The 17,532-nt window shown below is 37.8% G+C and overlaps 1 protein-coding gene across 1 annotated transcript in view; it reads left to right on the forward strand.

Moving 5' to 3' along the window:
* The window catches only part of FREM1 (FRAS1 related extracellular matrix 1), a 114,229-nt gene extending 97,821 nt beyond the window's left edge, over nt 1-16,408 (forward strand). Inside the window, exons 30-37 of the mRNA XM_087822653.1 lie at nt 935-1,084; nt 2,563-2,801; nt 3,459-3,506; nt 3,725-3,889; nt 4,074-4,202; nt 4,645-4,760; nt 13,267-13,352; nt 15,576-16,408. Of these exons, the coding sequence (XP_087678779.1) occupies nt 935-1,084; nt 2,563-2,801; nt 3,459-3,506; nt 3,725-3,889; nt 4,074-4,202; nt 4,645-4,760; nt 13,267-13,352; nt 15,576-15,775 (1,133 nt within the window). The 3' untranslated portion in view covers nt 15,776-16,408. The remainder of the gene's footprint in view (nt 1-934; nt 1,085-2,562; nt 2,802-3,458; nt 3,507-3,724; nt 3,890-4,073; nt 4,203-4,644; nt 4,761-13,266; nt 13,353-15,575) is intronic.
* Nucleotides 16,409-17,532: the final 1,124 nt, after the last annotated feature.

Consider the following 17,532-nt stretch of genomic DNA (forward strand, 5'->3'; position numbering starts at 1 on the left):
AACTTGAGCCTTTTTTCCTTCACTAAACTTCCTTTTCTTGCGGCCACCACGTTTCCTCTAAATAAACTCCAGAGTCTGCCCTGGGATCCAGGTCACGGACCCTGGTCAGGGTCCCACAGCCTCAGCAGTTCCCCCGGCTTTAATGTGTTGGGGTTCGGGCCTGCTGTTGGGGTTCGCCCCATCTTAGCGGTGGTGGTAGGATGGCTGGGGATATGTTTGAAACATCACAACTGTTCAGTATTAAATTCACAAAGTTACTGTGAACCAGGCTTGATTGAAACTCCATCAACAGAGGCAGACAGAAAGAAAAGAAAAAGCAAACTGGCTCCATCTATTTCTAGAACTCCCAGCCCATAACTTCTCTCTAGGAGGATATCAAACTACCGCGTATGACATCATCAGAAAGGGGATTTGCAGGCGAGAAAGATTTCAGGAAGCGGGGCAGCCGATGGAGGCAGCTGTCTTTAGAAATCAATCACGTCAAGGGTTCCATGAATAGCACCAAGTACCATCCAATAATCACTTATAACTGTCTGCACCGACATCTTAAGGGTTTTGAAACTGGTAAGCTTTTAAGATTGCAGTACTTGTTTATTCTTAAGTAGAGAAGGGGCAGGTCGGGAAAAAATTAAATCTTGGATCTCATCTACTAACCATTTTTTTGTTCAACCCCTTGCAAAATGCAGCGCTTTTTTTTGGTTGTTTTTTTTTGTTACAGTGTTTGCATTTAAATGAAATCATCATTGTCCAGGAACAAATGTGGTCTTTTAATATTATTTGGGAAAACAGCAGGACTTCAGCGAGTTGGTAGCAGTACAATAGCTCACTCAGGCTACCTCATTCTAGCTGCAGACATGTTAATTAATATATTTCTCTGACACCTAGGTGATTGAAATAGCAATTAAAGAGTAATTAAAATGTTTACTTCTTGTAGGAATGTCAACTAAGATGTGGAATATAGCAATTACCTATGACGGATTAGAGGAAGATGGTGAGGCCTTTGAAGTGATTCTGAACTCCCCTGTGAATGCCGTGCTTGGCACAAAGACAAAAGCTGCGGTGAAAATTTTGGACTCAAAAGGAGGTATCCTTTTGATCATCTTGAAATCAGAAGCGGTCCTAGCGCGGCGGCTGCCTGCTTTCAACAGCCAATGCGCTTGATAACGCCTTCACGTCAAAATGCTTAATTTCTTGTCAAGAAAGCAACCTCGGTCGTGATGCAGGCCCTTTATTCAGCTTTCTGCCTCATGCGGTTTTCCTCCCGCTAAGAACTCTCGTTTCGGAAAAGCAACAAGTCAGGGCCGTCGTTAGTTTTTTTCCTACCCGTTTGTTGTTCTCACCAAGGGGGAAACAATGTTGGTGAGAATCTATCGACAATTATTTTCCCTCGGAGTTTGTAGGGCTGTAATTATCTTCCCCTGTTAAAGAGAGCTCTTAGTGCCTAAAATCTGAGCCCCCACTGGAGTGTGACCAGGAAAGGTCTAAAAGAGGAAGGAATGGGAGAGAAATAGATGTGAAAGGTGCAGCTGGCCTGGGGATTCAGGAGCAGCTGGAGAACATTAATGAATAACCTTGGGTTGCAGAGCCAAATGGGTCCTGGATGGTATGCTAAAAAACAACCTGTGAACTAAATAAAACAAAGACCCACCAAAGTTTTTGGTGCTTTGATTTAAAAAAATTTTTTTTGGCCAAATACCTTCTTATTTGTCTGTTTAGCATTTGACAACTGTCCAGTTACCATGCTAGCTCTTAATCTGCTGCTTTTATACCTGTCATGGCCTATGGTTCATATATTTTCCTGATTTGGAATCTATGGTCTCCTCTTCCCTTTGTCATCCTATCATAAAATAGACACTATCACCTTTCTCCTGTAATATTCATATTCCCACAACACCTCTTCCCACCACCTTTCTTCCCCCCCCCCCCCCAGTAGAATTTTCTGGCTATATTAAGTATATAAAATATATGAAGCACACACTTTACACATGAAGTATAAAATATCCAGGTGTGAGTGCTGGGCTTAGATTCTTTTCATACTAATTGGCAATGTTTCCCAGTAGAAGTGGCTCCATTAAGACTTATTGGATCTTGGCTCTCTAGCAGTTGAATGCTAATTTTTGTAATTCTTGCTTGATTTCACTGATATCTTCAAGCAATTCCAGTGTCTACCTCTAGGAGACCGGGGAAAGGAGGACCACGCTGTAGGATGGTACTTGAGCAGTGACTGAACCTGACGTGTTGAAGAGCGCTGTAATAGGGACAGCAGTGAGGCTGCTGGGGTATAAGTGTGATTCTAAAACCACGACGATTTTCATTTGTGGTTTGGGAAATCAATTCCATGATTTTACAATCACCCTGTAGATGTGCAGAATGGCATAGCTTTCCTGGATGGAAACTGATTCAGAGTGAAGGAGTTTTTGGCAAATGGCAAAAAGGCAACATCTGGTGGGAAAACCATCTGTCTAAGTTTCATGATAGGCTGCTCCAGGGGCTGTGTCAATGTGATCACTTATCTGTTTGTATAAAATGAATGAACTGACCTGCCATCTTGCCTGCCTCCAGGACAGTGCCATCCTTCATCTCCCTTCACCCCAAACGAGCACAACGCGTGGAAGAAGGGCATTTGGCACCCGCTGGCCCCAGGGTCTTCCTCCCCCACCACTCCTGGTTCCTTTCATCTGGAAAGAAGACCTCTTCCGTCTTCCAACCAGCTAGCAATCACCAGGGGAGACACCCCACAGGGCTTTGATTCTACATATCTTTATGGAAGGAAACTTAGAACCCAAGGGAATGGCAAAACAGTAAGGATGGGGACCTCCTGGGATTTGATGTATGGAGTACATATTAAAAGAATCAAAAGATATTAATGAATATTCCTAAACACAGAAGAAACTGTTTTGATTTTTATAGTGAGTGGGGGCCATGGTTCCTTGCACAATCATGCAGTGCCTTTTGTATACAAATATCATAATGCTATCCATCTTCATTGACTGTACTAATTAAGGGGATAGATATACTGACTCATCCATATGATTTCCGCTTTGGTTCCTTTTGAAATCAAGACAGATAGGGAATGACCAGTTACCGTGGAACAGAAGGAGATTAAGCAATCTGCTTGGGTGTGGAAACCATGGCTTTTACCTTATTAGCACAGCAGTCTAACCAGGCACACACTCATGAGTGTGTGTATGTGCATGTGTGGTGTGCACTATGGATGTACTGACAAAATAAGGATGTCTTTTCTCCCTGACTGGGGCTATGAATGTATGAATCAACATTGATAAGTTGTGATTAGGTCCAGTGATTTTTAAAATCCCAGTGATTTAGACATGAAAAATCTTGAGAATCATGTTTATAAAAAATCAGACATTAATAAGATGTTGCTGGAAAGGTTTTAGCCTATTGCTAATTATTATTCCAGCTAATTTTGTTCATATTTTGTTCTCTGTTGATTTCAGGTTCATCCATCCTCTGTTTATAGAAATGGGACAGACATCATCTATAATGTAAGCTTAGTCTGAGAGAATGGCTAAATTTCTTGTATTTATGCGTGCAAAATAGTTAGTGAATCCATTTTTTATGTCGTATGTAAATTTCTCTTAAACACCTGGTTTGAAATTTGTTCTGAAATCCAATTTTCAAATTGCTCATTTTTACAACAAATGTTTTTGTTTGCTACCTCGCTGTCTGTTTTGTCTTTATTGTTGTTTATTGATTTCCTCAGTATCATGGAATGATTTCCCTGCACCTGGAGGATGACAGCTCCCCAACTCACAAAAGGAAGACCAAAGTATCCGTTATTAGTCGGCCACAAAAGACAATCAAAGTGGCAGAAAGGCCTCAAGCAGATAAGGTGGAATCCACAACCAACTCACACTTCCCCAGACAGGTAGGAAAATCTTTTCACTTCCTATTCACCTTGCAATGAGCTGTTTCCTGGGCCGTAAAACAGCCTTCAAGCTCAGGGATAGTTTACTCAACACAAACGCTACTCCACACATGGGGACCTAAAGGGCGTAAGAATTCGATCAGCGTGCGTTAAGTCAAATCTCAATTGCCTTTCCTTCCCATAGAGCCATGTGCCCTCATTTCCAAAGAACTGCACACTGGAATTGGAGGGGCTCTTCCATTTCGATGAAAGCCTCCAAAAGCTGTATAAGTGCAACGGGATTGCCTGGAGAGCTTGGAGCCCCCAAACCAAGGTGAGACACAGGCTGAGCAGCCAGATACCTTGACTTGCAGGGTGCCCTGTAACACAGCGGCCCTGTCAACATGTGCTGTGGCTGCCTGCTCTTATTATACATTTTAAAGGAGAAAAGGGAAAAGTGGCCCAAGTGACGTTTTCAAAATCACAAAATGCATTTGTTATATCAATACAATTTTAGAATTTAAGAAAAAGAAAATACATGAATTATATCAACACAATTTAAGAAGCATTTGTTTAATTATCAGAATATCAAAGATATAAAAGTGTTTTGCTAACTTTACTAGTGTTTTCTGTAAGAAGGTGGAGAATTGGGATTAGGGCTGACCTTCCTGGTGACAAAACGATTCAAGTTAAGGGACTCATAGGACTCTTCTGCTGAGAACAGACTCTAGACTGGAAAGACTGCTATGATGTGAACACAGACAACTGTTTTTCAGGAGGTGGAAGACAAATCCTGCCCGGCCGGGTGGCACCAGCACTCCGGCTACTGCCACACCTTGATCACAGAACAGAGAGGCACGTGGAACACAGCGGCCCGATCTTGCAGGGGACAGTAAGACACCTTGTTTCACATTTGACTGATGTTTTATTTTCTCCTGTCCTTTTATTTTCTCATGGAATTGTAGGGTTACGTCACTCATTCAAGTGTTGAGTGCCTAATACCTACCTGGCTTTGTTTTAGGAGCCCAGAGAGAGTTCTATGGTTCAGGATGGATTTGGGACTGATCTTTGGTTTAGCTTTTTTATGGTAAAACTGTATCATTGCCACGTTTCTATTGTCTAGCATCTCTGTCTCAATCTTTTGGAGAAAGTCAGAAGGAGCTTTTCTGAGTCAGCAGCATTGCAAGTTCTATCATTTTTTTTTATTAAATAAGAATTCCTGCTCATTGATTTGAAAATATGTAGCAGTGAAAGGTCTTATAGCTTCAGACCTATGACAGTGTAAGTGACATTGATGATTATGAAACCAGACAAGTTGGACAAAGGGTCACTGGGTAATGGAACACTCAGTGAAGGATGACTTGTGGTTAAATAATGACAACAAAATTTACCTAGTCCAGAAAGACTTTAAAAATCCTAAATATCCCTGACCCTCCTTTTTAGCCTACCTGGATATTATCCAAAACAATGCAATTAGACTAATATGCCCTATAGCTGGAGATTGAGACTAGAGAAGTCCCTGGTGGATATCAGTCAGATCTTGCAAGTTATCAAATTTTAAAAGTTATGCTTTCTAAAAACACTGGTAATAAAATGAAAGGACAAACCATCTTTGGGAAAAGCTAATCTCAAATTGTATATCTGATGAAGATCTTCAATCTTGAAAATACAAACAACTCCTACAAATCAATTATAAAAAGACAACCTGCTAAAAAAATGACAGATGACTTGGAGACCTCACAAGAGAAGATATACAGTTGGTCATCAGGTACATGAAAAAATGCTTACCACCATTAGACACAGGGAAATGCAGATTAAAATCACAGTAAAATACCATTTCACACCCACTAGAATAGTTAAAAGTACAAAGACAGACAATACTATGTGTTGTAGAGCAAATGGAATTCTAACTTATTGGTGGATGTATAAAACGGTACAACCACTTTGTAGAACTGTCTGGAAGGTTCTTTAAAACTTATATGCATCTACCCTGTGATCTAGCCAGTCTATTCCTTAAGAGTTACCCAAGACGAATAAAAATATATGTTAAAATAAAAAAAATGTTCACAACAATTTCATATCAATAGTCTTCATAATAACAATCGTTTGAGTCATTTGTCTTTTTGTTATTTATTTATAAGAGCTCTTTATATTTTCTCCATCAAAGGGAATATTGTAGATATATTTTTTTATAAATTATTTTATAAACAATAACTGTAATGAACTTCTGAAACCTCCAATGATGTGGATAAATTTCAAAAACATTATGCAGAGAGGAAACAACCCAATATAAAATACATATTGTGTGCTTTCATTTAAATAAATAGGAAAACAACTAATCCATTAGTTGGCATTATAAATAAAAAATAGTTATCTCTGGCAAGAATTGTGGGGTGACTGGAAACTAGATGAGGCTCTAGACTGATAAATTGTTCTATGTCTTGCTCTGGGTCGTTGTTATGTGGATATATACCATGTCAAACTTCATCAAATTGAACACTTTAAAATGTATGTATTTTAGTGTGTGGAAATTATACCTAGATTTTTAAAAGCTGATAGGTTATTTTAACAGTATATTTAAAAACTGATGAAATTAACCACCCTTTTCTTCACTGGTATATTTTATGTCCTAAGTATAAGTAAAGGTAACATAGAGGTTAGTCAGCGACTTTCACGTATTTGTAGATGGGTTGGTGGTATAAAATAAGTTAAATTTTTATTCATTTTATTTTGTAAATATATTTTAAATTTTTATTTTAGAGAGGAAGAGAGAGAGAGAAACATTGATGAGAGAGACATCAATCGGCTGTCTACTGCACGCCCCCTACTGGGGATTGATCCCAAAACCTGGGCATGTGCCCTGACTGGGAATTGAACTGGCGAACTCTTGCTGGTTCATGGGTCAACGCTCAACCACTGAGCAACAGTGGCCGGGCTAAGTTAAATTTTTAAAAAATCCTATGAATATTCTTTGTTTAAATACATATATTCCCATAATGCTATATGTTAAAGAACAATGAAGACATTTTTCCACCAAATAACCAAATGTCCTTGTTATATGTTGTTGACTTGGCTGTGGCTCCTGGTGACTCTATGAATGAGTGATTTCTACAATACCCTGCCCTCAACAGCACTGCTCAGCTCCGTAAACTCATGCCTGTGGCTTCTTTTGGGGAGTAAACCCATCTCATACTTGGTCTTTCCCTTTTCCTGCTGCCTTCTTTTTCCCCCCAGCATTATTGTCTTTTCCAAAGAACCCTGTCCTCTCATGATGTGGCCAAAGTAGGATAGCTTCATTCCTGTCATTTTTGCCTACAGCGATGTTTCAGGCTTAATTTCTGTAGGACTCACTTGTTCATCTTTCTGGTGGCCCAGGGTCTAGATGTCCTACTTTTACTGAATGTTTGTCTTAAAAATAGTGGGATAGGTCTTTTTTCCTCCTTAAGAAAAGAGCTTTGGTGTGGAATGAAAGCTTTCTGATTAGCAAGGACAAGATTACAACGTGCTGCAGAGGGGAAGATATGGTTTCTCTACTGACAAAAATGAGGGCAAGTGCAGAAGTGCAGTTTCTGCTGTGATTTATTGGTAAAATATGACGAGCAGAGCAACAGAACCCCCAAACCTCAAGTTTGGAAGCAGCCTATTGTTCATCTTCCAGTGGTTTTAAAATGACAGTGCAAGGAACTCTGGTGGCCTTAATGAGGCTTTACTTGATTCTTAATGTTATGAGAAAAATAAGGATGTGCTGAGTGATCTCTTTCCATCCATTCATCATTGTTGGTGTAAGGTCACCAACTTTGTCTTGTCTTCGAAGGACTACTCTTCATTCTGAGATTATAACCTTCTAGCTTTTTGGTGTCAAATATCATTTCTATGGCAACTGATTGTAATATTGCCGATGGCTTCATGGTGACTACTCTGTATTTGTCCTCCAATGTCTCTGTTTATCTATTATATTGATCCATCTAATTGTAGCTGGATTTTAATGGTGAGTAAGACTAGTTATAAAGGGGTTTTCTTCATATTACTATTACTATTATGCAATTCATTTATCCCAGTAATAAAATTAAGGTCCAAGTTAAATTAAAAGCCTAGCTACTTCCTCATGCATTTGATCTAAGATTTTATCTACAACCTGGTTTGAAGCATCATGACCCTTTTACAGGGACCTAGTTCTACAAGCTTCTTTGCCAATAACACCTTACTTTTAGATTACATTTTATAGTTTACAGAATTCTTTCACATATATTAGCTTATTTGATTGCCCATCACTTCAGTGAGGAAAGCAGGTGTCATTATCTACATTTACAGATAAAACAAAGAGACTCAGGGAAGCAAAATCACATGTTCATGTTTATACAAGCAAATAAATGAGAGAGAGAGAGAGAGAACACACATAATTTTCTATTATACTCTCCAAAATAGTTCCTTAAGTATAGGGGGATATCTCAGGTGTACTGACAACCACACCTATTTTAACTTTGTATTGGACTAACCTAAAGCAGATTTTCAGAACTATATGTTAATGTATTTGTATCTTTCACAGCAAAGACATATTAGGAATTTTTATTAAATCATGAATCCTAAGTTTTCTATGGGTTAGAATTGAAATAATGTCTCAGGGCAAACCTAAGGTACAATTAAGTTCTGAGTTTATAGGTTCATTCATTCAATAATTATTTATTTGGATACTTACTATAGACCAGACCACACTTTTAAGTGTTATTCCCCAGTGTTGACCCCACAACCCAATAAGACTTAATTCATTATTCCTCACTCACCAATGAACTTCAGAAATATAGATGCCATAACTCTTCATATGGCAGGTCCTTAAGCCCTGCATTTCACATCAGTAAAGTTGTCATCCAATCCTGATCATTTCTTCCCACATGACCCTTCCCACAAAGCTCTCTCAAGACTGGAAAAGTCACTGAATTTAAATTACAGAATTTAGCTTTCATTGAATTGATATCTTATTATAGGTTCAATTTAAAAAGTTCTGTGGACCTAATTGTAATAATAGAACTTACCAGCAATATTTGTTGATTGCACATATAAAAACATAAATGGTATTTAAAAATAGTATAAATAGGTATATATTTTTTCTGAAATAAACTATGATAAAATCTATTATAATGATGTAAAATTCCTATCTCCCCTATTAATTTAAGGAGATTAGTGATCATATCTAGCAAATCAAACATGCATCAGCAGGGTCAGAACTAATTTGTTCATATGTTTTGAGGTTATTTCAATGAACTCTGGTCTCAGAATTGTTTTAAGCTGTAGGATTGTGACTTCCTTTTAGATGTAAAATTGAGAAAGCTTTCAGAACAAAAGAAAGTTTTTAGGGGCAACTGGGTTTTTCACCACATTTTATAAAATGATTAATTATGTATCTATTAGTAACATAATTTATTTTCAAATTACACATTGTCTATTCACCATATTGGTCCAGAAATTAAAACATCTATCAAATACCATTCTTTTTAGTTTTCCAGGATGTGTAAGAGAGGCAAAGAATATATTTGGTATGAGATTTTAAAAAATATCATAAAAAGCTTCTAACTTGAAATTTTAATTGAAAGAATGGGTATGAATATTGATCTGATTTTATTGGTATGATACTTCAGTATGCTTTTTATTTCAGAAGGACAGCAAGAATGATTACCCCAAGAATAGTTCACATTTGTTACAGGCATTTCAGAAAGTGTCAGCTGCAGAGAAAAAGCAAACTAAAAGAAAAGAAATGCTCTGCATATCCTTTGGACTGGTCACTCCAAGAGGAACATTTTTGGGAGGCAAGGGCACCTCCTCAGTACAATTTTTCTCTGAACCCCAGTTTCTCTCTGACCATTCAACATGTTTTCATTAATCCTCCGGGCCTCTCCGCTTCCCTTCACCCATTACTTTTCAAGTTCATTTTGTTCTATTTTTCCTCCAACCCATGTGGCTTGAAAAATGGGTATTCCCCTGGGAATTATCAATTTCTTCTGTGATGTCAAATGTACAATTTCAACATTTTATAACCTAGATGTTTACCTTCTTATGAAATACGTTTATGAGATGGTTTTAGATTCTATAATTAGAATTACTATGCATCTAATATGTCTTTGGTTTGGTCTCAGGGACCATTATTCATTTTGGGGCTTTGTTTCCCTGGGCTGCCTTGCTACTTGGAGTCCCTTGCAGAGGGTCGTTTACAGCCCCCATGTTTCAAGAAGAGCAGAAAATTTTACTTTATCCCTTGTCCCTAATCAGATCACTAGCTCAACTAAGTCTTTATCTCCAATCACCTTTCCTCCCCATTGGGGTTTTATTATTTTTCTAACCCAAAGGAGCCAGACTGCTTGATTGGGTATTTCTTGAATTTGCATATTGTAATCTCGTCTGCTCATTTCCTTAGGTAGTCGTTGTACAATTGATAATTCTATTATTATAGATCATTATCTTTGAAACCATTTTGTTTTTCCAAAGGAGCGTCTGGAACCCCTGCTGACCTAGTCTTAAAGAGTTGTCTGAAATATATCTACGCTTAATCAAAAAGTTTTAAAAAAGTAGATGTGTATTTCTCTAGTAGAAAAATTGAGATTTCTGTTTTAAATACTATACTTTGAATGATTTAAAATTTCAAAGCTGTCAAAAGATTTATTTGCATGTTTGCCTCTGTATTTTATATTTATTTCTCTATATATACATATTTACCTATCTAATATCCACTGTACCTTATATGTTTATGAGTATAAAAGGAATTCTATGTTTATAAAATAATCAACATACAAATGCCTAACTATTTCTTTTATAAATAACCATGGTCTCACATTTTACCCACTCTAAACAGCTATTTTCTCATCTTGATTTTTTGGGAATTTTTGCTTCTTGGAGAGTCAAAAAAGAAATCAAACTTTCACTTGACCAGCTAAAATGGATTTTACAGTCTCTTTTAAAGATAATTTCGAGAATCTTAAAACAGGAGGAGATGTCAAATAAAGCCTGTATACTTCCTGATGATGCAGATGAGGCTGAAGTTACATCTATAGGGGAATTAGGGGCCGAGCAGAAAGTGGAAGCCAGGTCTCTCGTACTCTAATATACCATATAGACTGAGGAAGTCACTGAAGCCTTCCCTCAGACTATATTTAACACGCATTTGATATTCTATGTCATAACTCTCATCACATTAGAATTACCATATTGGATGTGAGGGGTCAGGGAAAAAGTGTGCTCTCATGTCAACTGAACTGTCAGACAGGAGCTGACAGTAAATAATGAAATCAGAGACAAGTCACAAAACCCAAATCCAGTGCCTAAGGCCATTCAGAAAAGGAGTGAAGAGCCTCACACATCTCAGAAGGCCTAGAAGCACCCCTGCATTGTAGAACAGTAAAGGACTGGTATTGATGGGGGAAAAATCATTAAGAAATGGATTAATTATGCTCACTGTATGTGATCTGGAAAAGCAAAGAAATGGATCCGAAGTATGGAAGGACAAGCAAATAGAATAAAATTCAGTTCAACAGTTTTCCAAGCTTATACAAGTATTGCTAATTTTGTTTTCTATGTTTTAAAATATCCGTGGATATTAACCAGGCAAGAAGATCATGATGACTTTGTTCCTTGCTGGAAATGTTCTGTTCTAAAAAGAGAAGAAAAGAATTATCTATTAGCTTTTTACTTGAAGCATTTTTAAAGAGCTTTTAATGAGCACTGCTGGGGAATTAGACACAATCAAGTATTGCTTTTAAGAATAATTCAGCTAACTGCAAAAATGAGTCATAAAGAATTATCATGCCAGTCTGTTCCATGCTTCTATGGTGGGTGGGGAGAGATTAACCAAAGAATTTACATGCATATGTGCATAGCCCATGGACACAGACGATAGTGTGGGGAAGGCCTGTGGGGGGGTGGAGGGTGGATGCGGGGTGGAGGGGTCAGTGGGGAAACAAGGGAACATCTGTAATACTTTCAACAATAAAGATAAATTTTAAAAAAATAATTATTATGCCAGTTAGAATGTCTATCATCAAAATGATAAGAAATAAATTCTGGTGAGGACAGAGAGAAGGAAACCCTTGCGCACTCTTGGTGGGATTGTAAATTAGTGCAGCTACTGTGGAAAGCAGTCTGGAGGCTTCTCAAAAAGTTACAAATAGACCTACCATACAGTCAAGCAATTCCACTTCTGGGAATATGTCTGAAGGAAATGAAAACGCCATATTGAAGAGACATCTACACCCTCATGTTCACAGCAGCAGTGTTCACGATAGCCAAGACATGGAAACAATCTAAGTGTTCATCGCCAGGTAGACAGATGAAGAAGCTGTGGTTCGGATATACAATGAAATAGTGTTCAGCCATAAAAAAGAAGGACGGACATCTTCCCCTTTGTGACAATATGGATGAATCTTAAGAGCATTAACTGAGACAAAGAAATACAAGTATTGTATGGTCTCACTTATATGTGGAATCTGAAACACAAAAACAAAAATAATGAATAAAGAGACCAAGTTTGTGGTTACGAGGCAGGAGATGGGGGATGGGGCAGTTGGAGAAAGGTGGTCAAAATGTACCAACATCCATTTATAAGATAAATAAATAATAAGTACTTGGGAATGGAACGTACAACATGATGACTGTAGATACTGCTGTATGGTAGAGTCAAAAGTTGTTAAGGGCGTTCTCTTCAAAAGTAAAAGACATTTTTTTCCCTCTTTTCTGGTATCTATTGGAAATGATGTTAACTTATTGTGGTAATCATTTCACAATATATCTAAGTCAAGTCATTGTACCGTGTACTTTAAACTTATAAAAAAGAATTCTGTTATGGGGAAAAATATATATATTCTTAAGAACAGGTGCTTTAACTTCTACACAACACATGGAGGTTTGACAGTGAGACCATGCTCATTTCACTGAGTGTGATGAAAGGACCACAGTTATCAGGGTGTTTGACTAAACACATCAAGCTCAAAATGTAGGCCTCAAGTCATTTGATCTGAATTGTTTGGGTTACCTTAGTGATCAAATTAACTGGATGACTGCCAAATTTATGCCATTTAGAGAGAAACTTCCTATGAGAGGAATAATATTTTGGCATTGGGTAATCTTTATGAGTAAGCAGTTGCTGATTTTTCTAAAAAAATATAGAAAAGCTATTGAATTTGTGGTTTAAAGCCCAGATATTATAATAAAATGTCACATTCTTTGCTGTTCACTTACCCAACCCTGCAGATACTCATTAAATTAAAAAAATAAAATAGAGTTTTAAAATCTTGGAAAGGTTTTTCTGCATATGTACGTTTTTCTAATTTAACTTGAGTTTGATTTCTGCTATGCATATCAGCAGAAACATTGAACCCTTGTCACTGACGCTCTCACTTTCATTCATTTGCTCGTAGTCACCTGGGCAGCCTTGTAACTGTCCTGTCCAGGCAGCATATGCGGTGGCTCTGGGACTTCAGTGGAAGGAAGCCCTTCTGGATAGGCAAGTATCTGTGCTACATGGAAGAGAACGTCTCTCTTCCATGGGCCAAGTGATTGTTGTTTACAATAACTAGTTACATTGCAAGGTTGGACAGTTTATCTTTTAAAGCTCATCTTAATTACACAATACTTTCATTTTTAGACATCTATCTAAATGAAATAATAAGGGTTTGTTTATAAGTAAGAGAATCCAACAAATGGTTTTTCTAAAAGTAAAAAATTAGAAATAGCTATAAATAGGGGATGGTTAAATAAATTATAGTATAGCCATGTGAAGCAATATTTAATATTTAGTGCTTTGCAAAAGCATTAAATATTAAAGACATGACAAAATGCCTCGTTTATTAATATTCAATAAATATCTATTGGATGAACATTATACATAAAATATGTAATGCATTGCATTTGTGCCAAGTTGTTAAGTAAAAAGGCAGAGTCCATAACCATATGAGACATGAAATAATTTAAAATAAAAAATAAATTTATACAAATGAGATATATATAAATTTATATACATATAACATATACATATACATACATATATGGAAACAAACATGTCAAACAATTAGAAATGTTTAACCTCCAGTTGAGAATTATAGGTGATCTTAATTGTATCCCTTCTTTTCTGAAGTTTTAATATTTCCTACATTTTTAACAATAATACAAATCCTTTCAAGCCACTTTCGAACTAGAATTCTCAGGGCCCATCAAAGTCAGTATTCTCACCACCTCTCCTTAAAGGTGTTGTATTTCAGGGAACACTAATAAACCATTCTTGGCTTTTTAAGATCTCTTTACTTCTAAGCGAGTCTCTGAATTCTGAAATCATCTGAGTGTATTAAGCTGAGGCTAAAGGGTAAGTTTTCTTTACATCCACAGCTTATTTCAAGACTCTGTTCCCGTGAAGTACCTGGGCATAGCGTGACCTGATCACTAATTCAAGGGAACAATCCAGGACAAGCTAGCTTATTCCTAACTAAAAGTACTTCATCTTATTTTACCTCAAAGTATTGACTGAGAATCGGTTGAGAGCAGGTTGTGTGGTGTGTAACTAAGACTGTTTTCACAGTCACGTTTGGTTGGGAGATGTCAGATCATGCTGTTGCAGGACATCATTGTCTCACTTTATTTTTATTATTATTATTATTTTAATATAACTTTATTGATTTCAGAGAGAAGAAAAGAGGGGGAGAGAGAGAGACAGAAACATCAATGATGAGAGAGTCATTGATCGAGCCCGCAACCCGGGCATGTGCCCTGACTGGGAATCGAACCCCAATCGTCTGGATCCTAGGTAGACGCTCAACCGCTGAGCCACACCCAGCCGGGGTCACTTTATTATTGTTATTTCTCTTATAAAAGAGAGTGAGGAGGAGGAATGCTTCTTTACGAAAAATCGTAAGAGCTTTGCAACATTAAAGTGTAATGTGCAAAAAATTGCCAGTGGGAGTAGAGGGACGAGTTGAGAAAAGCTGCTTTTTGTTGGAATTGTCGAAAATTGAACAAGTCTTAAGCTGCAGACTAAACATGATACTTAGCAAGCTCCTTTCACGTAGAAAAACCAAGACATTTAAGAAACAAGGAAGAAGAACAATAGGCAGGAGTGTATCTGTGTCCCTGTGATAGAAGCTCTGCCTATAGAATAATATAAATAACAATGGCCAGTTATTAAACATGTGTACATGCCATGTGCTTCTCATGTATTATCTTACTTCGCCCTCAAAACAGCCCAAGATATCCTATTTCTTAAAAGTATATTTTTATTGATTTTTAGAGAGAGGGAGAAACATCATTGATAGGTTGCCTCCCGGTTGCCTCCCAGGAATTGAGCCTGCCATCTGGGCATGTGCTCTGACTGGGAATCAAACCAGCAACCTTTCGGTGCACAGGACAATGCTCAGCCAACTGAGCCATACCGGCCAGGGCGATATACTATTTTTATTCCAATTTGTAGGTAGGGAAACTAAAACTTAGAGTGGTTAAGTAACCTGCCCCAAAATGCTCAGTGAGCACATGCTGGAGCTAGGATTTAAATTCAGATCTGCCTAACCCCAAAGCCTTATGAGTTTAGTTGTGCCCTGTAGGATCCCCAGGACCTATTCCATGTTTTAGAACTTAGGCCCATGTTTGCATGTGACTGTTGAGCTCAGAACGATGGACTGATACGACATCCAGGTATAAATGTAATAAAATCGTTTGGCACATTCTTTTTGGCTCACATCAGGTTTGAATAATAAAGTGCATGCTGGCCGCTGGGAGTGGATTGGCGGTGAACCTGTCACCTTCACCAACTGGAGGAGAGGACCCCCTCGACGTGCAAAGCCTGGCAAGAACTGTGTTTTGGTTCAAAGACAAGGCAAATGGCAAACAAAGGACTGTAGGAAGGGCAGACCTCACAATTACGTGTGCTCCTGGAAACTGTAAATGTAACTGGCCTTACAGGTGCCCATGGGATTTCTCACCTATTTATTTACAGGATTTGTGCATATTGCTCAATAGAAAACAAGGTGTCATGACTGACTTGGTACTTTTTTTTTATCATAGTATATGACTGATTGTATTTTGTTAAAAAAAAAAAAAAAAAAAGGACCATAAATGAATATAGCTCCAGGAAAAGTGATAAATGAAAATTTCTTACAGGAGGAGATACAATTCTTGCATCTCAGTACTTTTCAAAATAATGCCTGATATATTATTTGGAACAAGATTTGCTTCTTCTAGGAGACCACCACCCGACCCTATTCCATATCTCAGTCAGCACCCAGTTCATGGTCTTTGGAATTTTTAGTCCCAATACTTCAAATAATTCCATGCTGAAATCAATATTGCAGGTACTTCTATCACTTGAGTCTGAGTGAAGCTAACCCTAGTTCATTAAATCAAGGTGGAACTGCGAAGGGCTATTTTGTCCTTTGGAGCCCTTTCAAATGTGAAACCTGAGCTAAGAGGCTATGGCTCAGAAGGAGAATTCTCTGTGGTGAAAATGGGAAGCTTTAGATGGAAGAATCTTGCCGATGGAAGCTCATCTGCAAAGCTCTAGCCAGGGAAGAATTCAGAGGCTCCCTGTGCTTCAGGGGGCGACCCGTCACTACTCACGAGCAGATCCTGCAGTAAGCATGCTGGCCCTGTGCCATTCCCAGGCTAGTGGCTGGAGTTGCCCAGCCTTTCAGGTCATGGGAAACTTGAAGTAACATGAGCCTCTCTATTCATTCGTGTTTATAGTACTGACTAGGATTTCTCAAGGACATTTGGAATAAAAAGCATATATAAGTAATGGTTAATATATGGAACAAAAATACTGCTTCCTCCGAAGTATCCGAATGAACTACGCTGACGAACAAAAAAATAATACTGAAAACAAAGCCCTTGAAAGCCTATATTCTCAGAAAGGATTTTGATGCAAATATTAAACCTTTAATATTTGAAATGCCACGTTAACTCGATTCTCTAATATAAAGGTATCTTATTGATTTATAATGTCAGCTGAGCCAGACGTTTTTGTAGCAGTGAAGCATGTTGTGGACTTGTAAGAACTCCCTTCTGAAATCAAGGTTTAATTACAGGAAATTAGACATTTATTTTTGAAACATTTATTCAAAATTTTTCTCTTTTCATAATCACTAAAAAATATGGTTCTGCCAAATGTAACTTGCTGCATGAGCACCAGTGTAGCTTTAGAATCAAAATGAGGTTACCAAGGCCAATGCTTCAGTGCAGGTTTTATTACAGTAATACCTTGAGTGAAACTAAGACAAAGTGAAGAAATTCTGCCAAGTTTCAGGAGATAAAACACGACAAGCTTGTTTTACTTCTGTTCATTTATCAAGATTTTGGTTAATAGAAATATTTACAAAGAGAGGCTGGGGATAAGATTTAGGCATTCTACCTCTTAATAAAGCTAAATATCATTGTGGAGTCAGGAGGCTCCTTACCTTAAATATGACAAGTAGGCTCTGGACTGGCACTACATACGTCTCCTGCGTGACACAAGTAGTCTCTGGTGTTTAACCAAAAGATGCAAAACCCATCCTTCAAACCAGCTCCAGTCCCCTCTGACCAGCTGGGCTCTGCGGTGCGGAAAGGTGTGCTGCCTGATAAACAAAAGAAGAGTTGTTTACATCCTAGGAGAGAAAGTAAAAGTTCAAGGAATGAGGAGTTCAAGGGCCATACATTCCTACTGG

The sequence above is a fragment of the Miniopterus natalensis genome, chromosome 12 (genome assembly GCF_054644295.1).
Source record: "Miniopterus natalensis isolate mMinNat1 chromosome 12, mMinNat1.hap1, whole genome shotgun sequence".
NCBI lineage: Eukaryota > Metazoa > Chordata > Mammalia > Chiroptera > Miniopteridae > Miniopterus > Miniopterus natalensis.